This window comes from Gavialis gangeticus, unplaced genomic scaffold (assembly GCF_001723915.1).
Source record: "Gavialis gangeticus isolate Ggan-Ray unplaced genomic scaffold, GavGan_comp1, whole genome shotgun sequence".
Classification (NCBI taxonomy): domain Eukaryota; kingdom Metazoa; phylum Chordata; order Crocodylia; family Gavialidae; genus Gavialis; species Gavialis gangeticus.
Genome location: NW_017729025.1, coordinates 20767394 through 20792243, shown reverse-complemented (window position 1 = coordinate 20792243; position 24850 = coordinate 20767394). Strand labels below are relative to the sequence as shown.

The following is a 24850-nucleotide window of genomic DNA, read 5'->3' as shown; positions in this document are numbered from 1 at the left end:
CAGTAATATTGAGTACCCAATTATAACCTTGTTAACATAGCTGTATCATTGCCCAATCCTGACAGATAGCAAAGGTCCTGTAGCACCCTTGAGCAATTCCTTTCAGTCAGCCCAAGTGTGGAGTTGATTAACTTGGGCCAGAGCTGTGTCCAGACTTTCCTAACAGTATATGGAACTACTCAGATCACAGAGGAAATTGAAAATGGAGTCAAGAGAGAAATCCTGTAGACCACTATGAAGAGTGAATATACCATGTTTAGTAAATGGAGAGAATTTTAACATTAAAGTCGGATTGATGGACATTAACATTTAACATTAATGTCTCCTGTGTGGATTATGTATTCTTAGTGGCATCATCTTCTAGTATCACTTACTGGCTTTGACTGGGTTTGTGTCTTTCTAAGGGATGGATGGCAATGTTTTTAAATGCACTCAAGTGATTTAGGTTCTGAAGTCTTATTTTCAAAAGTTATTTAGGTTAGGTTTTGAGAGGTGTTTAGGTGCCTAAAGATGTCAATAGGTGCCAAGGGGGATTTGAAAATCACACTTGGTTGCAGCTACGCGTGTGTTTTGCTGCAGAGTTCGCTAATTAGCTCTTCAGCGAAGCGTTGCAGTTACATGTATGTCAGAATTAGGGTGCAGTAAATTAATTAACTCTGCTTTAGGATAGCACCATTTGGGACAAGTACTATCCTATGGCAGAGTAAGGGTCAAAAAAACCCCACAAGAAAAAAGCGGGGCGGCACAGGTGGAGGCAGTGTGCGCTGCCTGAAACTGGAGCCTGGCCAGCCAGAGCCATGCTCCAGCTTCCCACCAGGCTCCCAGCTGCAGAAGTCACATGGCTGCAGCTTCCTCAGCACCCAGGACCCCAGGTAAGGCTGCTGCAGCCTCTCCTACCCCACCCAACGTAACCTACCACGTGCCAGAGGGTGCATGGCACAGGTGTTCCCTGGGGACAATGAGCAGCGGCATGCTTGTCTGGATGCAGCCGCTGTGTGCTAATTTGTATATTTTAGGTATCTAAAGTACCTTTAGGTTAGGTTTATACATCTCAAGACAGAACCACATGTACACATGCCACTGCCATGCTAAAACATGTTGCATCCTCCGCACACATGCTAGTTCCCACACTGGAGGTAGTATAGCCACATTACTGTGGCACTGTTCATACACCAATAAACTCTCTCAGAACTTATTGGCATCTCTTCAGTGTAACACACATCTCTACTGCTAATTTGGGAGCAAACGCAAGCAGAAGAGGCACGGTGCGTCTTCTTTGCACTGTATAGACATATCCTAAATATTGAAAAATCTTTCTCTTAAAAATCTTACTCTGTTACAGTGAAACATAAGCTTCTAGTTGCTAAAGTCATGTTTAAATATGAGATTTAAGCTACTTAGCAATTTTGACATTTCTGAATATTGTTATAAGCAACTTCTCTGATAGTTAAGGACTTGATCTGCTCTAGGTGCCTGATTTAGTATTGGGGGTGTACTTGGTAGCCGTGTTGGTCTGAGACAAAAAGACATACAAAAAACTAGAAGGACTCTTGGTTCCAAAATGATACCTTTTATTAGACCAACTGGAAAATGGCAAGAAACTTGTCCTTTTCTTCAAGCTTTTGGGATCAAAGTCCCTTCATCAGGCTCTGAGAAAAGTGTAGATGGTACAAGATGGTAAAAAGTCCCCATATGTAGGAAATAAACTTCATTTTTGCACAGAGGGAGCTGAAAATGGAAGGCTGTCCCTCTGGATCCATGAGAGTGTCTTTGTGAGCTGTGTTGAGTTGCTCTTTGATGTGTTGATTGGCTAGAATTCCTTCCCTGGAGGTGTCCCGAAAGCTTGCAGAAAGGGACAGTTTTCTTGCCATTTTCCAGTTGGTCTAATAAAAGGTACCATTTTGGAACCAAGAGTTCTAGTTTTTTGTATGTCTTTTTGTCTCAGACCAACACAGCTACCAAGTACACCCCTGAAACATGGAAGATGCCGAACCTTAGCCAGTTTTGGATTTTAAACCTTGTCGCAGAACAAGGAAGTTTTTTTACCTTCCTGCCTGCTATCTGACACCTCCAGGGAAGGAATTCGACCTGATCTACACATCAAAGAGCTACTCAGCACAGCTCACAAAGACATTCACATGGACCCAGAGGGACAGCCTTCCATCTTCAACTCCTTCTGTGCAAAAATGAAGTTTATTTCCTACCTATGGGGACTTTTTACCATCTTGTGCCATCTACACTTTTCCCAGAGCCTAACGAAGGGACTGATCCTGAAAGCTTGCAGAAAAGGACAAGTTTCTTGCCATTTTCCAGTTGGTCTAATAAAAGGTATCATTTTGGAACCAAGAGTTCTTGTTTTTTGTATGACTTAGTATGAACATTTTAACATCTATCAATCACTAAAAAAACAAGCATTCATACTTCTAATATGTAAAAACTAATAGAATCCATATAAGCAATAGCTAATCTACACTGGAAAGTTGAACAATATCCAAAAATCTAAGATGAGCTGGAAATGCTGCTGACTAGACCAAGACACAAAACCAGGAAAAAAAAATCAAACTACTAAATCTTTTTGCTATAATAGGGAGACACTTCAATGGCCCTGATCATTTTTCTGTGTTTCTCTCTTGCAGGGTGGAAATAATGCAGGCCATACTGTGGTTGTTGATGGGAAGGAATACGATTTTCACCTCTTTCCTAGCGGCATAATTAATCCAAAGGCAATTTCCTTCATTGGTAAGATACTTTTGAACATGTCCAGACATTAATATTGGGTAATCATAATCATAGTTTGATAAAGCAAGCAGAAAAAAAAAGATTATGAAGTTCATTTGCCTTTCAAATATCAGTTATTCCACAATCACTGGGCATATCTGTACCATTAACTTAGTATGCCAGGGAGCACCCTGCTGAAACATAATACATAGCTCCACACGTATTACCTCCCATATCAAAAGTAATGCAAAATCCTGTACTTGGGATGGAACAATAGCATGCATCTTAGTGTAGGCATCTTAGCATATAGACTGCAGGCTCTTGACTGAGCTATTTAGCCTCCCCCAGCACTGTATGAAAACTGCTACCCTACTGATTCAGCAGGGAGTGCATGTATGCCAGAGTGATGTTTGGAGCATGGCACTGCCTAGCCCTGTATGTTACAGTAGGGATGTGCCCAATGTCATTTTAAAGAGAAACTGAAGTAGTGAAAGCATGAATTCTCCCTTTCAGTCTCTTTGTTGTTCTTTACAGTGTTTAAGGATACAAGTTTAACTAGCGCCCTCTATTTAAATATTCAAAAGTTGTACATGCTTACGTACATGTGCCCACACTTTGCAGATGCAAATGCTTTGATGTATGCTAGATGATCCGTTGCTTTTCTGCAGCCCTCTTCTCCCCTGCATCCAGAAATAGGTAACAAGAAAGGGCTCTGCCTGAAAGCATTTCTAGACTCTCTTGCCACCTATGCTTCTTGAGATGTGAGCTTTTCTGAGTTGATGTCATGTGACAATGTGATGTTATTTGTATCACAGCTTCACAATGAAAAGTACCATCACAACCTATTTTGCATTGGGCCTCCTGATTTTTCTGCCTGGAATGTAAAATGGGTGTATCTAACCTCATTTCATACAAAATAGCTGTCCCTTGCATGACCTGCACCTTATCCTCAGTTTTTCAATAGGGGATTTACTGTAACTCAGCTAATCTAATAGGTTAGTAACAAAATAGAACCCCATGACCAGATTTAAAAAAGAGAATTCAGGAGCCTATCAGGATTTGATAAACCTGACTTTACACATCCTAACTGCTTGTTTTACATGAACAAACTGTTTTCTGGGCCTAATTTATGAATCTCATCTTGAATCTGTAGCCCTAGCAGCTGAACCAGTGTTAAAACTGCAGTCTGCAAATGGCCTTAAATTATCACGCCCTTTAGCAGGACAGATTTATAGGGAGCACATAAGAAATTACAAATATAATTAATCACTTCAAAAAGAATAGATTTTAAAATATTGTGCATATGTAAGGTCCATCTTAGGTGTTGTGATTTCATAACGTTTACTAAATAAAATAGGTGTTGTTCCTTTAATATGGGACTAAATTTTTAAAAATATTAAAAATTGCTAAGGTACTAGATTGCTGAATTACTCGATTTCATATAAACAAAATTAAATTACAGATTTAAAAGGGGGCAGAGAGTGAAGGTGTATATAAGTGTTACATATAGCTAAGGGTGATCCAAATGCTTGAGCGTGCAGCATCAGACGAGACGTAACTGTAGATTGGCATCGGTTAACCTGACCTAATGAATACTTGTATGTGTCCCTAGCACAGCCCTGGGGCTGTGCTATTTTTACATCCCCAACCCTAACCAAGCTGTTTGGCCCCCTGACCAACACACCTCCAGATCAGGCAGCTCCCTGCTGGACATGGAAGTCCCCTCCCCAGGATCACCCAGCCCCCAACACCTTGCTCCCACCAGTGCACCCCCCTGACCCCTCTCCCCTGTTGCCCACATGCCCCCTTTCAAGCAGTGGTGAATGCTTGCATGTGGTGATCCCAACCTAGATTTGATGGCTTAAACTAAGCCGTCAAAACCTGAGCTGCATCCCATGAATGCTTGTCCGCACCCTTACTGTGCTGGGGCCCTTGGTATCAGCCCGTGTGCCAGCATTTACCCTGTAACAGGAGCTTAGACCTCAGTGAAACAGGCCTAAGCTGTCTTAATGTCACATACTGAGGGGCATGTGTTCACATGGCCACTGTGGAGCAGCTGAAGCCCAGTAAATCCCTTCTTATTAACTCACTGTAATTTGTGCAGCTCTCTATACCCTTAGATTCATGTTTAGGTTTCACTGTCCTTTTATTTTCCTAAACTTTGGAGAGTCTCAGATATGTAGTCCTGGTTCTGGCAAATATTCGCGTATAACATTAAAATATATCAAAACTATTTCCCTGGTAACAAATTCATTTACTCTGTTGCTAGTTAGCATGGAAAGTAATTAATGACCAACCTCTAGTTAGCAGAGAAGTTGCATTTCTTTTGCTGCTAGGAAAAAGTAAATAGCAACTGTTTCCATCTCACTATAGCTCTAATCCCTCCCCATCTCCAGTACACACTCTGTATTGCTTACGGAATTTAATTTGAAGCTTCATAGTAAAGAGAAGGGATCGCTCATATATCAGAACAGCTATTTTGAGCTGAGTCTAAAGGACATGCAAATATAGAAGAAGATTTAAAGTAAGAACTGTCCCTGGTATAATCTGCTGTCTTCTTTGATCTTACACTAATGAAGATTTGAGACCAAAGGCCTGATTCAGTGCCCACTGTAATGAATGAAGATAACCTATGGACCTCAGCTGTTTGTGGATCAGGCTCCAAATACAGATGTAGGCAGGTAAAATGGTTTAGATTTCAGTAGGCTGCTACCCATTTACCCCAAACCTGGATTTGGTCTTAATAGTTCTTGAAGCCAGTTAGTGATGAGTGTGTGATAAACTTAAGTCCTAGCAGTTTTTAGTAATATTTCAGTATTTAAAAAATGAGGTTTATGTTGTTCATTTAGAAGAATAGCTATTCTATTTCCTGCTTTTAAATCATTCTTTTGTGTGTTTCCAAAGGTAATGGGGTGGTTATACATTTACCAGGCTTGTTTGAAGAAGCTGAAAAAAACGAGAAGAAAGGTTTGTGTTAAGCAGTTTTTTAAAATGGTTTTATACTGACAGCTAAATCTTAAGTTCTTTCCAGATCCACATTTTGACTTTTTGCGACAAGTATTCTGTACTGCAAATTTCTTGCCTTAAAATCATTAAGAAAGAACTACTGAAAAAATGTTCCGTTTCATTTGTCTGGGCAAATTTCTAAGAAGGAGCCTCTAAATTTTATAGGTACAGTCATTTGCTGCCACAATAGATATTAGATATAGATTGAAGTCCTGATTCCAATGAAGTCAGTGACAAAACTCCTGTTGACTTCAGCAGGACCCGTAGTTAACCCCCAGTTCCTATTTCCCATCTCCTAAGAGTACATGTCCATTCTGTGCTTTGCAGACGCAAGTTTGTGGTACAAACTGATTCTGATAGACCAGGGATGTCAAAAATATGGCCTATGGAGTTCTGTCATCCAGCCTGCGATGCTGCCTGTGGGTCACAGACCAGCACTGCATGCTGTATGCAACACGTGCTAGCTCTGGCCCCACACACTGCATACAGCAGATAATCTGGCATGCACAGCGCATGGGGCAAGCCCAGGGTGCACACTGCATGCACTGTCTGGGCTGTACCGGCCCCACAGGCTGGATCTGGTGCATGGGGCCGGTCTGAGCCATGTTTGGCCCATGGACTGGCCCTGTGCCCCCCATCCATCCCATGGGGCCAGATTAGGTTGACATCCCTAACTGTAGACAGTTAATCAGGACTCTATTCCTTTTTAATGAAAGAAGCAACTAGCATCATTAACAACAGAGTGAAAAGCTTTTGCCTAAATTTGTAACAATTTTGACTGCTGATTAGCAGTACAATGACATTATAAGCACATCTTGATACTATTTTTGTCCATACCAAAATGAGAAAATACAGTCCCCAGCTGAAAGCAGTCAATGTGAAAACAGTCCACTAGCAGAAAATGGTAACGAAGGAACTGAATAGTCAGCCATGGTTTAACCAAAATAACTTTCCCAGTGTTTATAATAAACTAGGTTTCTAGGTTACAGCATATTTAATAAGAAAGGGAGCTAGAAGAAAGATAAAGAAAAACTAAAAGTAAATCGAGTATAACAACAGGGGAATATAAACTTTAAAATGTATGTGTATATTTTCTGACAGGTTTAAAGGACTGGGAGAAAAGACTCATTATCTCAGACAGAGCACATATTGGTAAGAATTTTACAGAAGTGGAGATTAAAGATAGGGAAAAGACTGAGAGAAAATGCAAATGAAAGATCCCAAAGATGCTTTCAAAACTGCTTCGTTCCTGTGCAATTTACATCTAAAATATTGTTTTTTCCCAAGTTGTATAAGATGCACCTAAACCTTATGCATCAGATATTAATGGACTTGGTAGCATCCAACAAATAATACTGCACTGTTGTTTTCTAATACTCTATAACAAAACAGTGACTTTGTTTTCATGTGAAAGGAACAGTGAACAATTAGAAGTCACAGTGGCTTTTTCCCTCCAGGAAGATCCACAGTGACCATGTAGGAACCATCATTTATGTATTATGATTAGGGACCTATTTAAAATAGTGGCGAGACAAAGGGTTTTCCGTGGCCTGTAGAGCCAATTTTGCAGGCATTTCTCGGTGGCCCAGCCTCTCAGTGCTGATTGGCAGAGAGGCCCCCGGGGGGCAACGAGGTGGCAGCCACTGTCTTGATTCCTGGCTGCCCTTTGTGCTGCCCGCCCCTTGGTGGTGATTGACGGAGAAGCCCTGGCAGAAGGGTGAAGGGATGAGGGGGCAGCCACCATCATGTCTGCTGCCTTTTAGGCTGCCCTGCCTTGGTACCTTCTCCTCCTGGCAGCAAGGACAACTGGCTCCCCAGCATTTTATTTTTATTCAGTATTTTTTTGTTGATTTTTTTGATTCTGTGGATAATTCTGGATTTTGTGGTTTCCACGAAATCCACGAAACCGCAAATTAAGTAGGTTTCTAATTATGATGCTTAAAAATTGACTGGCCCCAGGAGCATGATATAAACAAGACTAGGCCTGTAAGATCCCTGTGGAGTCACTCTAGGAGACAGGGACACTCTCTCCATCCAGAGGACAATGAGACAGAATCACCCCACATAGCCCAGAAGTGTCCAGAGGTAGATAATAGGAAACACCAAGCACGGAGGTGTATCTAAACTTCTTCCTCTCTCGAGCTTAGGCACCCAAGTCCTGTTTTGATGCCTATTCAGTTCATCTGGATTTGGCCCTTAGTTCTTAAATTGTAGATATGTCTAATTTTTTTAAATGTTTTTCTGCCTTGATTCTCACCTTGTTCCTGTGGTTTTTGCTGCTGTGCAGTGTTTGACTTTCATCAAGCTGTTGATGGACTTCAAGAAGTACAACGCCAAGCACAGGAGGGAAAAAAGTAATTATATATCAATGCTTTTATCCTGTCAATAATGTTTCAAATCTGGAAAACTAATATAATTTTTAAAGCAGTCCAGTATATTATGATCATCCCCAGTGGCCACTCACAAACCTACTGGAAACTGGAAGCTTGGGACCAGCTCATAATAATGTCCCCAAGGGTCCCTACCAGTGACTTCTAGTTTTGGAGTGTGGTTGCAAACACAGGTCAGTGGGGCAGAATGGGGCACATGGGATGGCTGGGATATGCCACCCCCCAGGGTGTGGACAGTCCCATAGAGGACCGAATTAGAACTGAAATGACCTTGACCTAAAATAAATAGGATGAAATTCAGTAGGGACATATGGAAAGAACCTCACTTAGGAAGCAACAGTCAAATGCACAAATACAAATTGGAAATGACTGGCTAGTCTGCAGTACTGCAGAAAAAGAGTTATAGTGGATCACAAGCTGAATATGTGTCAATGATGTTGTACAGTTGCAAAAAAAGCTAACGGCATACTGTTCACAGGAGAATTCACGTGCAAGTCATGGCAAGTTATCCTTCCACTCAATTCAGCACTGGTGTGGCTTCATCTGGAGTGCTATCTATGTTCATCTTCCTTCAAGAAGGATATGGACAAATTGAAAAGAGTCAGAAGGAAAGCAACAAACATGAGAGGTCTAGAAAACATGACATACAAAGAAATGTTGGAAGATTTGGGATTATGTAGTCTAGAGAAGAAAAAACTGAGGGGAGGCTTAACAATAGAGAGGCAGATGTTCTCTGTATCCAGAGAAAACAAGACAAGCAATAATGAACTTAAATTGTAGTAAGAGATGGAGGTTGGACATTCAAAAGAACTGTCTAATTATCGTGGTGGTTAAGCACTGGAACCATTTGCATAGGTTCCCTAAGGAATAGTAAGAGCAGGGCTGAGAATGAGGTCCTTTATAAGGCTGGCCACCCACTTTGCTGTTCTCTTCCCAGCTTATCTCATTTGCACACAAGGATTAGTCCTTTTCTGTACAGAGAGTTAACGATAGAAACAGTGAATATCTTTAGTTATAAATAGGTTAGAGAAGGGAGTTGGCAACCTGTAGCGCATCAGCTGCATCTGGCTCACCAAACAGTTGTGTCCCGCCTGTGATTTTGTGGCAAGGGACAATGTCTGAAATTCAGCAGCAATATAACAGGGAGAATGACAGCAGCTTGACAGCAGTGCAGCAGGGGAAAGTAACATCGGTAGCTAGGTCAAAACCAGCAGTCCACCAAGCTCCATTAGTTTGGCCTGCAGCTCCTAAAGGGTTGCCATCCCCTGGGTTACAGCTTTCTTCATAAAATATGCTTCTCCATTTCAGAATGCTTCTCTAATAAGCAGCATATAGCAGAGTTCTGATAAAATTTCCTAATATAAAACATGTTTTGTGAACACACATTTTTCATCTTTTTATTAGTATTGGCACAACAAAGAAAGGCATTGGACCAACATATTCTTCCAAAGCTGCAAGAACAGGCCTTCGTGTTTGTGATCTGCTTGCAGATTTTGATGAATTTTCTTCCAGGTACAATCATTAACACTTCTAAAATAACATATTAAGATAAGGTACACGTGGATGACAGCTTTGCTTTTATAGGGGACACTTTTTAAAGTGATATATATGAGCTTTGTGCACGTATCCTTTAAACTAAATATTTCCACAATTTCCTGCCACATTTTTTTTGTGTGCTGTATACAGTGTCCAGTCATTTTAAATATACTGGATGTTAGCAGATGTTGTTTTACACTTGTACAGGAGTTACATGTCCTTTCACTGTATAGCCATTCCATATCTTATATCATGTGAACTGAATTGTTGCCAAGATTTTTCAAACAGATAATCAATGAAAGTGCTGCATACTTCATTTTTGGATGTTTTACAGATTCAAGAATCTCGCACAGCAGTACAAGTCAATGTTTCCCAATTTGGAAATAGACATAGACGGGCAACTGAAAAAGCTAAAGGTAAAGATTTCACAATTTTTGTTTTAATTTGGGGGCATTTAAAAAAAATCAAAGCTTCAAAGTAGAAAAATATTCAAATAATAGGTAAGTCCATTAAAAAATGTCCCTGAGCTGCTGCTGATAAAAAAGGCCCAAAGAATTAATTCAAAATGAAAACTACACATTTGAAAAATGAAAGGACATTAAAGAAATGCGTACACTCATAAATAATCGTACAATATTTGGCTACAGTAAAATGTGTTTTGCAATAGAATGTCTTCTAGTCAGGAGTATGAAAATAACCCTAACATATAGAAAGGCACTGTTGTATTTTACAAGAGAAATGTAGTTTTGAGCCTGTCATGTTAGGGTTACTTGTGAGTTTTCTGTCACAGATGACCACACTGTTCAGCCACTCTTCTAGCACTGTTTGGTGAAACTGGTATTTCTACTGAAACTTTCAGGGATATGCTGAAAAAATAAGACCAATGGTCCGAGATGGTGTTTATTTTATGTATGAAGCTCTTCATGGGTCCCCAAAGAAAATTCTTGTTGAAGGTGCCAATGCAGCACTACTTGACATTGACTTTGGTAAGTTAAGGAGATTTAACTCCTGAGAGATGGTTTGTTTTGTCTTTGCATCAGCCTTGCTTACAGTAGCAAGTCAGAAAAGGTCCCTATTGTGTGGACATCATGTAGACTGAAGAGCCTTTTACTGCAGCCCCTCTCTGCAAGATCTACAAGACACTAAAACTGTCTGATCTAAGGAACTGGAAGGCCTTATACACCCTTCTGTGCCCTGCTGTTTAGGGCTGGCACCAAAACCCTTTCTGTGATATATAAGTTCATGGAAACACTCCTCTGTGCAGGTACTTTATGAGCAGCCCCATCACAGCCTCTGTGCTTTATATGAGTGGTGCTGAGGGCTTTATGAATTTCATCTTCACAGCCAGTCTTAAATCAGGTGCAAGGGATGTATGCATATGACTTCATGTATTGGGGCATACTTCACTGTGAAAAGAATGGAGCCCAAAGCATAAGAAAACCTGTGATTTTCTGTAATTGTCAGAACGAGCATCTTAGGCACCCTATTACTGCAGTTACATGACGTAGGAGCCCCAGTCTGGAAAACTAATTCATGTGAAATACCCTTTACATTGCTAGGGAGGAATGCCTTTGTTTTTCATCTCCATGGAAACAAGACTGCATCTGCTTTAGTTTGTTTTTTTCTTGGCAGGCACATACCCATTTGTGACTTCATCGAACTGCACCGTGGGTGGTGTGTGCACAGGACTCGGTGTTCCTCCCCAGAACATTGGTGAAGTATATGGCGTGGTGAAGGCCTATACCACAAGAGTGGGAATTGGAGCCTTTCCCACTGAGCAGATTAACGTAGGTTTGACAGTACAGCACCAAATCTGTAGAGCAGGGGTTGGCAATGTTTTTGGCTGAAGTGCCAGAAACACCCCAACCCTGACCCATGCCTTGACATGGTGTGCCAGGAGCAGACTGTGGGGGAGCTGCTAAGGGCCCAATCCTTGTTGATGGCAGTGGCTGCATGTGAACCTCTGGGCCAATGGTGGTGGAGGGGCTGGGATTGCACTGCCCCAGCCCCTTCCATGCCCTGCACCCCAAGGTGTGCATGCAGTCACTGCCAGCATGGAGTTGATGCCAGGGCCCTGGAGCCCAGTGCAGCTGTTTGCAGGCTGCCTGCTAAAGCTTCCTAGAGTCTGGGCCAGCTGCACACAGCTGCACTGGGCTCCAGAGTCCTGGCACCAGCTCCATACCACCGCCAGGTGCACATGTGCCTCAGAGCAGATGGTGGGGGAGGGGCCTGGGGTAGCACAACCCTGGCCTCTCCCCTGCCATCCACCCCAAGGCACGTGTGTAGACACCACTGACACGGAACCTGGCCAAGGAGTCTGGAGCCCAGTACAGCTTTAGGCAGCTGTAGCAGGTGGGCAACAGGCTGCAAACAGCTGCACAGGGCTCTGGAGCACTGGCACTGGCTCAGTGGTGGTGGTGACTGCATGCAACTCTCCAGATGGATGGTAGGGGAGAGGCTGGCATTGCGCTGCTTCAGGCTGCTCCCCCACTGTCTGCCCAGCAGGGTGCATGCAGCTGCCACTGGCACAAAGCCCAGCTGGGGCTCTGGAGCCCAGTGCAGCTGTTTGTAGCCCCTCAGCTGCAGCCAGCCCAGGTTATGGGTAGCTTCTGCCAACCATGGAGCCCGGGCTGCTTGCAGCAGGGCTTGCAGCCTCCCAGCTGCCTGCTGGCAGCAGCCTGGGCTCTGTGGCTGGCAGCAGCTACCCAAAGCCTGGGCTGGCGATGGTGTGCCAAGCAAAATGGCCTCGTGCCATGCTCTGGCACATGTGCCGGGGGTTGCCGACCCCTGGTGTAGGGCAACCAAGAAATAAGGTCAATAGGACTGAATGCTTTAATAACGAGGTAATGGGGTCCTGGTGATCTGTAATTGCCAGGATAACTCTTGATGTTGCCTAGCAGCATCAAGAGATCACATTCATGAGAGCAGTTGAATTACACAATGAACTTAGACATTTATATTTAAGGAAAGGATATACTATTATGATGATAGTGTATTACAGTGCCTTGGTCTAGCATAACAAATAGCATGATACAGATGCTATCATTTTATCTGATGGCCATGAGTGCATTACTGTAGCAGTTGTTTACTATAGGCCAGAACCTTCAATCTGTACTCAGGCATGACTCCACTTAACTTCAGTAGGAGTTTTGACTGTGTGTGGACTTGAAACTACAAGATACAGTCCCATGTCTAAGGGTTGGAGATGTTCTGAATGATTTAAAAAACAGAGCTGGTGTGTGCTTCAGCCAATCATGTACAAGCTTATAAAAAATGTGTATTTTTAGTGGGGGTGAGGAGGAGGATTTCAAGGGGCTGATGGTTTGCTTTTTAAGGTGTATGTTGTATTTACATTGTCAAGGAGCTGCATAACTTCATTTAAAAATGAGTTATCCATCCATCAGCCAAGTCACTGGTCTAGTCTAGTTCTAGATGGTGACCATAAACAGAAACATTTAAAGAGTATTTTGGAAACAACCTCTCCCTGCTAATTCCTCTGCTATACCAGCTTCCACAGATGGAGGATATTAGTCCCTAGTGACATTCCTTTTAAGAGAACTAAAATTTGCTATTTAAAAAGAAAAAGAAAAATAAATAAGTTGCCTGTACTGGCTAATGTTTGTTCCCTTTATTGGTGAAACACTATCAGTGTCTTTCTTTCTCCTCTTGTAGGAAATTGGAGACCTCTTACAGTCCCGAGGCCATGAATGGGGTGTCACCACAGGCAGAAAAAGACGCTGTGGCTGGTTAGACCTTGTTATTTTGAAGTATGCTCATATGATCAACGGATTCACTGCGTAAGCATCACAGATTTTGCGCTACATTTGGAGCTGATAATTTTGCTCTTTGCGGAATAAATATGTAGGTAATGTTAAGATCAGTCCAGTTAAGTGTTACAACCAATAATGTGATTTAATAGAATATTGTCATAGACACATCAGTCTCTGGCTGATAATATGTTTATTCTTGAAGCAGGTGATACAACGATATTCTGATAAGGTTTTTGGAGTTTTTTAAACCTTGTTTATATCAACTGAATGGGATGGAGTGAACAAAGATAGATTTTGCTACAGTTTTTCATTACAACATTCTTGACCTAATACATTCCATATGGCTTAGGACAGGGATAAGCAAAATATGTCCCGCAGGCTGGATCTGGCCCGCCAACAGATTTGATCCAGCCTGCGGGTGGATAGCCGCCAAGTAATAGGATGTGGCCCATGGGTACGCATCAGCTTCAGCTGCTGTATGGTGCTGGGCAGGCAGGCAGCAGTGCTTCTGTTCAGCAACATCAGCTGTGGACCTGGGCAGGGCGGCAGTGTCAGTTGTGGATGCTGCTAGTAGGTGCAGGAGCTCAGACACAGAACCCGCCTGTGGTGTCCACAGCTGACATCGCCATCCTCCCAGCACAGTGGAAGCTCCCATGCAGCAGCAGCGGCTGTGGACCCAGGCAGAAGTTGCTGCCACACCAGGTGGGGGCAGTGTCAACTGTGGACATCGCTGGCAGGGTCTGCATCCAGGCTCCTGAATCTACCAGCGGCATCCCCAGCTGATGCTGCCACCAGTCCTCTACAGCGAACTACAGATCCAGTGGGTTCTGGAAGAAGAGAGTGGGGGAGAAAGGAAGAGAGAAGAGAAGAGAGAGGGAGAAGAGACAGGGAAAGAAAAGAAAAAAGAGAGAGAGAAGAGGGAAAAGAGAGAGAGACAAAGATGGATGTGGCCCTAGACAGGTTCCCAACACTCATTAAGTGGCCCTCCAGCCAAAATAATTGCCCACTCTTGACTTAAGTCCTGATCTGAAGTGAATGAAAAGACTCCCATTCACTCCAGTTAGCACTGGAACAGTTTCTTACAGTAGAGACTTGGAGAAAATAAAGCACATATACCCTCAATAAAGTCAACATTATGGCTCAAAGTGCACAGTAGTCAGTACATGTTTTTTTCCAGAATTGAGGGAAACAATTTTTCCATATGGCTATGTTAAAAAAAGAAACAGTTTTTAAAAAAACTGATTAAAGGGCTGAGATTTTGTTGATATTTAAGATGGCCAGGCAACTTGAATGGATGACAGGTTCAATCACCGTGTTTTAAAATTTTAAATGTATTTTGAAATTCCATTTTTGAGGAAGCATTGACTGCTTGATGCAGGTATTTCAGATCATAACACTGTCAAGCTAAATTAGAGCTTATGCGCATCTGTACACGTGCTCCGGGGTGGGGAGGGGGTATTTTAATTAGAGCAGCTCTCAGGTGTCACTCTACTTAAAAATGGCCGGCAGTGTCTCATGTATTCAGCAGGGGACACTGAATACACGAGACACTGCGGCACGGGGGAGTGTTCTGATTCAGACTCTTGAGCACACTCAGCTCTGCACTCTAATCAGAATGTGTCAAAGCACGTGTAAAAGTGCCTATATCAGCTTGTGGCTAGTGCTATACATAACAGCTAACCTGAATTATTGCTATGAAGTTTAATTTTAAAATGAAACATCATTTTGTACATTTGGATTTTACGTAACAAACGTCCACTAAAAATATGCCCATAATTTACAGACTTGCATATTGGTCAATGCAAAAGGGCTTCATACGCACAAATACTTGAACCTGCAAATTTTACAGCTGCATAAATAGCGATTGCTGAAAATTTGGCCAGGTAGGTTTACTTCAGCCTTGCAAAATTAACCTTTTCTGCCAGCCTGGTGGAGTAATTATTTTTAAAATATACATTTTATCAGTCAAGAAACCAATAAATGAAACAATCCTTGTTCACTATTTTTTTTTTAAATAGAGTATTTACCTAAGTCATGCTTTGCTTTCACATATAGAGTTCCCATTTTGTGGAAGTAGTATTAAAGAACGGTTTGGTTCCCTTCTTATGTCAATGACACGTAATTACTACTCTTTTGTTCAGACAGCTGTATCAGTACTGCAGACCTTTAACACACAGGTCACAAGGGAAAGTTGTATGCTGCAAGCAACACAAAGAAAAAGTAGCCCAGTGCTTGTCCTTTCTCCCCAAATCTTTCCAGACAGTCCTCACATTTTTAGTCTTATCCTCCTTGACCCTGAGTAAATGTAACTCTGAAATGCACACATGCCTGGCCAGATGCTTAGATGTTTGACCTTTATACCCACTGAGGATCTGGCATGTTAGTTTTAGAAGTGTCTAATGCCTGCTTTAAAGTGCAGTCTGTCTTAAAAAGTATCTCCGTGAAATGGCTTCTTGGCTGCCTTGTTTGTCTTTTGATGACTTCTTTATGAAATGTTTCAAGCCAAGAAGTAATTGAGAACCTTTTTAACTTATCCAAGGACCTGAATGCTAGACTGGAAATTTTTCTTATGATGTATCATCAGCAGTAATGAAGACTCTCTAGGACAAATGATGCTGTGAGGGGTAACTGATTGGCCCTGTACCTGGAATTTAATCAATAATTCTGTTGGTACACAAGCCAAAATAAAACCCAGCTCTTTCTCTCTCAGTCATGTCAGTTCTACATGGATAACAGGAATAATTAGTAGTATTAAGGTAAAGGGATAATGTCAATCCACGAATAGAGGCTAGGAGTGATAAATAAAAGTGCCGTTTTACTATCAAGTTTTCTGGGCAGAATTGCATTTTAAAGGATGCAGTTAGTAGTGTTTGTTATATGAGCAGCTAAGTGTTTGGAAGTAAAGCTTGGTAATTCAGTTTTCAGAGGCATGCATTCAGTTAAGAAAGTTCATATTTTAATATATCTGCATATTCCTGTTTACTGGGCTGGCTGAGCTTGGTCCATGAGCACAAAAGTAGAAAAAGCAGGTGGAAGGGATTAAAGATGATGATGATAGAAGGATTTATTTTGTGTGTAACTTTATCCCATGTTTCTCTGAACAGTCTGGCATTAACAAAACTGGATATTCTGGATGTCCTTGATGAGATTAAAATTGGTGTTGCTTACAAACTGGGTGGAAAAAGAATTCCATATTTTCCAGGTAATGTTGAAATATTGCTTGAAGATCTGTTTTTCTCTGCTTTCTGTCAAGCGGTTTACACTTAAAAAAATTAGAGCTGATCTCTGTTTTTTGCCTTACACCTTACATAGGAATGTACAGGCATAGAAGGTGGGTGTAAAATACTCCCAAATCAGAGTAGTAGCATTTTACACTCACAAGATGCTACATTGCCATAGTGAGAAACTATGGTGACACACCTCATTGCTACGGTGACATAGTGTCAGCGGACACAAACAGTGATGCTACACTACTGCCCAGTAGCTCACTGCTACTGTGTAGTAGGGTCGGAAATGACCCATGCACCGCCAGGACTGCACAGTAGCAGTGCTCCACAGTCATTTAGTGCAGTAACAACTACGCAGTCGGGCACACATGTAGACATGTCCACTCTGTACGAATTGTTACACAAGGTGCAGGTTGACAGAAATTCTAGCCTTTGGCCCTGTGTGTACAGCCCTATTGAATTTTTGTTTCATTACAATTTACCAATGCATTTTAATGTCTGATGAACAAGAGTTGTGGCTAGAGGAGTGTGTCAGTGTCATGATGTTTTGCCAAAGAAAATGAAATTGAAAATGAGGGTTTATGTTATGAAAAATGAGATTGATACAATCAGGGCAAAGTTGTTTGTTGGATGCCACTATAATAAGCAGCAATCAACATGTAAGTTAGTATATTTGCCGCAATACTATTTCTGTTAAAACTTTTTGGCTTTTGTTTAAAACAATATTTCATATATTGAAACTCAGCTTAAAATTTAATGATGTACAACCCTATAAAGTTTGGTCACTCTTCATGCTCCGCTTCTCTTACCCAAATGATATTCTCCAAGTCCAAGGATTCTTGGTTTTTTTCACGTTTGCTCCTTCCCCGAGAAGCCATACAGTGCTCCAAATTATTTGTGGTCAAGGCTTTAAAAAAAACAACCCAGAAGGGTATCATGTGCCCAGTTCCCATTGAATTTCAAGCAGGAGGGCTCCCTCTAGAGGTTCTCAGTTTAACTCATGAATTGACTAAAGTGGCAACAGCAAGTAGATACCTTTCACCCATGTGCTATGTTCCCTGGTGCTATAACAGTCCTGTGGCCTGCTGATCATGGTAGAGAATAGCCAAGAATTGCTCCCAGTGAATACAAATATATATGTATTTAGAGTGCTGCACACAACGATCCACTAATTCCACTAGCCCTCTTATCTTCCAAACTAACTACACACAACAATACTACCTAATAATACAACACAGGGCCCGTGTCTATGTGAGACGCTGACTGCACAATCATTACTGAGTTATTGTACAGTAGTGCCAACAAATGTCTTTTTTGTGACACTACTGTGCAGTAACGTCACATCACGGTTGTTGCCATGCGATGCTACTGTGCAGTAGTATCAGACTGCTGCACAGTCAGCATCTTGTGTAGATGTAGCCAGGGACTTCTTAATTTCTAACTCGAACTGAGCAGTCAAAGAAGGCACTAATGACTGATTTACAGCATCTGTTTCACTAAATTACTCTGCCTCTGACTTGTGCTTCCCCAATGGCCAGCTTCAATAGGAAGAATGGAAGCTAATCTAGCTATTGTCTAATCTGTGGCCTGAGCTCTTTGCTGGAAAACAGGAGACACAGATTCAAACTCCCTCTTAATAAGGGAAGCTTAGAACCTAGGTCTTTTGCTCCCTAGGTAAGTGCCCTACCAAGTAGACTACTGGGTTAAGTAGTAGAAGGGCTGTGGCAGCAAACATCTGCATGCTTTTTCTGCAACTAAAATGTTGGGATTTGCTCAGAGTTTTATGTGCATGCCTGGGTGTTTCTGTTCCCCCAAGTAACTATACACCCAGAGTGCAGCATATGGAGTATGCCTAGAAGGGAAGTACATGAAGGATCTTGATCTAGGGATTCCATTTTTGCCACTGCTTGTGGAGCTGACCTGACAAAATAAAACTACTGTAGATAATTGTTTCCTTATCCTCCTAAAAATATTACTTCAGCTCTGAAGTAAATTAAATGGAATGTGTCACCAGACCCTTGAGAGTCAGAATGGTCTTTCTCAGGAAGATTTAATTTATCTTTAAGTATGCAGTAATGAGGAAACAAGTGTTTGACACTATAATATTCCTTTTTCATGCATTGGGTTTAAATGTTACCAGACTTTTTTTAAGATCAATCTCCATACCCAAGATCTGTTTATGTGGAACTATTGTCTTATTTAGTATTAACTGTGTTTCCACAGCTAACCAGGAAATACTACAGAAAGTAGAAGTGGAGTATGAAACAATGCCTGGGTGGAAGACTGACACAACTGCTGCGAGAAAATGGGAAGACCTCCCACCCAAGGCACAGAATTACATACGATGTGTGGAAAACCATGTCGGGGTGCCAGGTAAATGTTCCTTTGGCTGTGCCCATGGGGATGCCATGGCATGTAAATACAGCTGTGTCTAAATGTTCAACCCACCTAACTAGGTTAGCCCTTTCTGGGATTGGAGCTGTGGGGACATGCGATGAGGAAGCAGTAGACCAGATCACAACTATGAACACCAGGGCCTGCATGCTGTGTGCTCTTTCTGCTTCCCTCCTCTTCCCTCCCTGCCGCCTTCCACTCGCCTTGCTTGTTTGTAGTGAGGGGAGGGCTGCTTCTTTCTCTTTCCTTTCCCCCTCTCCCATTTCTTTGAGCTGCAGGCTGGGAAGAGTATCGCATATAGATGCCTGCACTGGAGCCTGCTGTGCCTAGCGCTGCCACTATGGCTGATGAGGGTGGTATCAGAGCCATGAGACTGAGTTCTGCCTAAAGGAACTAGAAGTTTTCTAGATCTTCTTTGATGCCAGAAGCTAGGCTTATTGCCAGGGCAGGGAACTGGAAAGTATTCCCCCCATACAGCTGAACCGGCAAACAGACATTTAGGTTTTCAGCTTCCATTTGGCATCCAAAAACAGTTTGCCAGGCTTACATTATAGCTGGCAGTGGCATGTCACTGTGGGGTTAGAAAGTGTCTTGAGTGAGGTTCCTGTAGCTCTGCAGGCTGCCTGGGCTTTGATTGTGGGCACAGCATATTATACACAGGAATATGTCACCATATCTCATGCAAAAGGGTTCTACTTCTTTATTTTTCTCCTGCATCCAGCCTGGAGAAGGGGAGCAGGTTGGAGCAAAGTCAGGATCCCTGGACAGGCTTAAGGAAATTGAGGGTATCTGACCTTTACACCCACCCTCATGCTTGTAGTGTCTAAGAACAGCACCAAAAGAAGCCAGCTAGGTACAAGGGTGGCTGTTTCAGTTCACAGATTCATAGATACTTGGGTCAGAAGGGACCTCAATAGATCATCGAGTCCAACCCCCTGCCTAGGCAGGAAAGAGCGCTAGGGTCAAATGACCCCAGCCAGATGCCTATCCAGCCTTCTCTTAAAGACCCCCAAGGTAGGGGAGCGCACCACCTCCCTTGGAAGCCCATTCCAAATTTTGGCCACCATCATTGTGAAGAAGTTTTTCCTGATATCTAGCCTAAATCTGCTTTCAGTTTGTGACCATTGCTCCTTGTTACCCCAAGAGGCACCCTGGTGAACAGAGCATCTCTGGTTCCTTGCTGCACCCCCGTAATGAATTTGTAGGCATCCACAAGATCACCTCTCAGCCTTCTCTTGCAGAGGCTGAGGAGGTGCAAGTCCCTCAGTCTCTCCTCTTGTCCTGTAAGCCCCTAACCATATAAGTGGCCTCCTCTGGACCCTCTCAAGTCTATCAACATCCTTCTTGAAGTACAGTGCCCAAAACTGGATGCACTACTCCAACTGCGGTCTGACCGGCGCCGCGTAGAAGAGAAGCATCACCTCCTTGGATCTGTCTGTCCTGCATCTGCTGATGCATGATAAAGTGCAGTTAGCTTTGCTCATGATTTCATCACACTGATGACTCACGTTCATCTTGGAGTCCACTGTGACTCCGAGGTCCCTTTCCGCTTCTGTGCTACTGAGAGGGTCACTTCCCAGCCAGTTGATGTGCTGGATATTTTTGTGCCCTAGGTGCAGCACTCTGCACTTGTCCTCATTGTACTATATGCACTTGTCCTTGTTAGGTATCAGCTTTAAATGAAGTTGCAACCTCAGCATTAAACCACTGTGGGCACGTCTACATGTGCTCCCCATGGTGCAGTTGTTACTGCGTAGTCATTTAGTACTTGCATTAGGAAGTACTAAATGATGGTGTAGTAACAGCCATTACTGCCCCGCCCTGGCAGCGCAGTTATTTTTAGCAGCTGCGTCGCTGTAGCAACACGCTATAGCGAGGTAGCTCATTGCTGCGGCAATGTAGCATCAGCATCACAGTTTGTGCCTGCTGACACTACGGCAAGTAGCGTCACATGTAGACCCGCCCGGTATGGTGCGCGTGCATCACTGTTCCCTTGTCCACATCAAGTATCTTTACAATCTGACCAAACTTGCTAGCTGGACACCCTGTCACTCACAATAATGACAGTTAAACATGCAGTAGATGTAGCTCACTCCTCTATTAGTGCTCTGCGTTCATGGTATGTGTTTTCAGTGTCAGTCTGGTCTGTATTATAGCCCAGCAATACAGTAAGAGAAGAAAATATAAATAAAAACAGACACTTGTTCTCAGTACTTTTAGTGTTGAAGTCTGATCATTTTGTCCTGACACGTGACTTAAAAATAGAAAAATGATTAAAATTCATTCAAAATGCTGTTTGCACCCAGGAATTTTTCTAATGGTTGTTTTTTCCTCCCTAGTTAAATGGGTTGGAGTTGGAAAATCAAGAGAGTCAATGATCCAGCTATTTTAAACAAACAAAGAACTTCAGTGATGAAAAACACAATTTACTGTTCATCTGTTCCTTACTGCTCCCAAGTTACAGTGGAGATGCTGTTTAAAACCAAAATGTTCTTCTAGGAGATGAGTAGAAACAAAATGCATATTCTGTACTTTCTTATTTTCATTTACCTTTCAGCTTCCAGTAAATGCGACTATTCAATGATAAAAATCTGTTTGGTGGCAACTATCACAAGAATTGCAAAAGCATAAAAATTCAGTAACTTGAAATCAAGAACAGGAGTGAAAATATATATATTTTTTCTTTTTAGTTGTGACATATTACTATTCAAAGTGTTTCACATCCATAGGCAGTTATTTCTTCACACTGTTGCCAATATCAAACATTTTCCAATACTTATTAAGCAAATGCAGAATTGTAAAAGCTGGATGTATTCTTCATTGCAGGTTCTCAAAATGTTGTATCTATAGGTTGGCAGTGATAAGACATAAATTACATTGAACTTTGGCCTTTTATGTAGACCCTCAGTCCCAAAAATAATCCAGTTTGGTAGGCATTTTTAATTCCACAAAGCGAGACAATCACAATTAGCTGGAGGCCTGTGATTTTATTTTTACAGCCTACTAATGTGAGAAAAGGAAAAGTGATTGTATTGGAGAGCAGTGCAAGCCAGTAACTGAGGTAACTTCTGGAGATGGGCCAAACTTGAGACAGGCGACCTGTCTAGGCGTTCCCTCTCATAGCCTCTTTACCAACAGGCACTCCATGTAGGGGCTATCGGAAATGCTGTCCTTTCCTCCTGTGCAAAATGGAAGACGTAAGAGGAGTGGGTAATGACTATAAAGGCCCTAAGGCCACAAAAAGTATCAGGGCCATTGGAGCCAACGTAATATGGTGCACCCTCTCTATGACCTCAACGTTTGTTCATTAAAATCCTTTGTGGCTCTCACCACTTAGAGGTGGGTGAGTGGTGAAGAACCAGGGAGCAGCAGCGCTGTATGCCATGCTCATCTTCAAACCTCTTGGATTTTCAAGCACAAATCTGTGCATGACTAAATGTTGCTAGGTGGAGCATGAACTCCCCTTCACAGCTTTTGACCCCACTCAGCAAAGTTTAGAGGATGATATATGTCCTCGAGGAGGGAACATATGGCAGCTCAACTCAGCAAAGCTTCTCGGGGAGAGAGGAGCAGCATGGAGATCCCCAAGACTTCCAAGGATGGACTTGAATTTCTTCATGAATCCTCAGATTCCTAATTGCTAAAAGGCCACGCTCCATACCCCATGTGCATGGCCCGGATCCCTCTTATAGAGGGAAGAATGCAGCAGAAGTGGAGATATTCCATAATTTGTGGAATTTCTCAAACCACATTTCCCCTTCTGTGAGGTTTGTTCCACAGAGGGAGAGACTATTTATGGCATTTCCGAATGCTGTGGGGTATATCCAGGAATGGCATCACAGCCCCAGCCAGTTCACAAAGCCTTAATGCCAGGATGTATTTTGTGAAGTTACCCCTTTTTTGAGGTAGCCCTGCCAAGCAGGATGGCATACAAATACTCAGAAATGAGTACCTCAGTACATCTGTAGATTATCACAAATATGTTAACGCAGTTTGTCTCATCTCTGACATTTATCTGGGTAGTCTTTAATATTTAAGGTCTGCTTTAACATTTAAGGACAGCCATGGCTGGTATACCAACGAAGTAGTAAAGTACTTCATGTGGTGGGACATATATGCCCTGCTAGTTGTAGTAAAGGCCCTTTGCACCCTCTTCTGGCGGCAGCACAGTAAAGTCCAACTCCATTCAGCTCAGGCTGGAGCTTTAGGCCACAACTTCATCCTTTACGTCTAGTCCTATGATCACAAAGTCCCAAGTCCTAGCACCACCTCTGATTCCTTCAGTGGCCTTGGGCATGTCATTTAGGCATTGCACCTCAGTTCTGTCACCAGTAAAATAGTGAATAATATTACTTCCTTACCTACCTCAAATAGGTGCTGTGAGGATTGATGAATATGGGCCAAATCCTGCCATCCTTGGTCTGTCTTTAATCAGGCAAAACTTCCATTGCATAGTCAATGAGAATCCTGCTAGCATAAGGGCAGTAGGATTTGGACTCACTTGATGTTTGTAAAGTCCTTTTGGAAGGTACTTGATAAGTACTAAATATTAGTAGTACTGTAAAATAGAGCTTATTTTTTGAGGCACCCTAAGCATAAACACTCTTGGGCGTAGATTCATCAAGTTTCTTTTCCAGTCAGCTCAGCCTCATGTTGTCCATCCACTAGACCAGATGTTGGCCACCTTTTCTGGCCGTGGACCGGAATGACCCACCCCAGGTCAGAGGTAGGTGGCCAGGTGCCACGACCCTGCTACTGCCACCACTCGTCTCCCTGGCAGCACAGGGAGATCATCCGTAGAAGACGCCCCCCACCACAAACATCACTGAAACCTTAAGTCAAGCCAACGGTTTCATAGGCCAGATCTGGCCCGCAGACTGTAGACTAGATGATTCGGATTCCTTTCCCAGCCTGCTATGCTTTGGGACATTTTATTAGGGCAAAGCTGTTTTGTTTGGACCTTGGTTGGTTTTATTTGTTAGGTCACTGGTGCTCAACTCTGGCTCCAGGCCACATGCAGCCTATGAAGCTGGTGTAAACAGCTTATCACTGCCATGCCAATGTAGGTGAGCACGCCTGTTGCTTGTCTCCTCCTTTCCCCAGAGTCTGAGCAGCAGTGGTGTTCACCTGTGCTCATACGCCAACAAGTTCGGAGCTTTCATCCAGCTCCAAGAGCCCGGGAGTTAAGCACAGCCGCTGTTGCTTGGCCCTTTTTTTCCCTGCTGCTGAATTCAGCGGTGGGGGGTTTAGAGGAGGAGATCAGCATCAACGTTCAGCTCCTGGGCTCCAGAGCCCCATAAAAACTTTGGCAGCTGGAAGGGGAAAGGCAGTGTTGGTCTGCTTTTAGCAACTGCATGCATGCATGCCTATGGGGCTGTGGTATAGCACAGGGCTGCTATAGCACCTGAAAAAAATAAGTTATTTCAAAGAAAGCCCTGCTGCTGTGGAGCAGAGCATGGTTCCACTCCCCCCTTGTTTCCGAAGGACATGGCTGTGCCTTAAGGGACACTGGTAGGGCACAGGGAAGTACGGGGAGCTGAAGTAAGATACAGTGCTGCTAGCTGGGCAACCTCCGTCTGTCATTTGAAAGAATTCTTTAATTAACTTGTGTAATATTATAGCTGGTCATCTTATTTTTTGTAACAATTCTAAATTTTAATTATTTGTATAAAATTGAAAAGAATACTACAGAATATTAAACCTCTTACTTTGTATTAAGATGCCTAAAATTACTAAAAATGTATGTTTTCCTTTCTAATATTACTTAAAATTCTTACTGTTAGGATATGCCAAAGCACAGCTCTCTAAT

At 42.6% G+C, this 24850-nt stretch overlaps 1 protein-coding gene across 1 annotated transcript; it reads left to right on the top strand.

Moving 5' to 3' along the window:
• Positions 1 to 2612: 2612 nt before the first annotated feature.
• ADSSL1 (adenylosuccinate synthase like 1) lies at positions 2613 to 22237 on the top strand (the record flags this gene model as incomplete). The annotated part of the gene is made up of 12 exons (XM_019518486.1): positions 2613 to 2739; positions 5623 to 5685; positions 6826 to 6876; positions 8012 to 8078; positions 9519 to 9626; positions 9985 to 10066; positions 10510 to 10636; positions 11283 to 11437; positions 13323 to 13447; positions 16525 to 16622; positions 18871 to 19020; positions 21381 to 22237. Coding segments are annotated over 12 exons (1206 nt in total), but the record flags the coding sequence as incomplete, so codon positions are not given.
• Positions 22238 to 24850: the final 2613 nt, after the last annotated feature.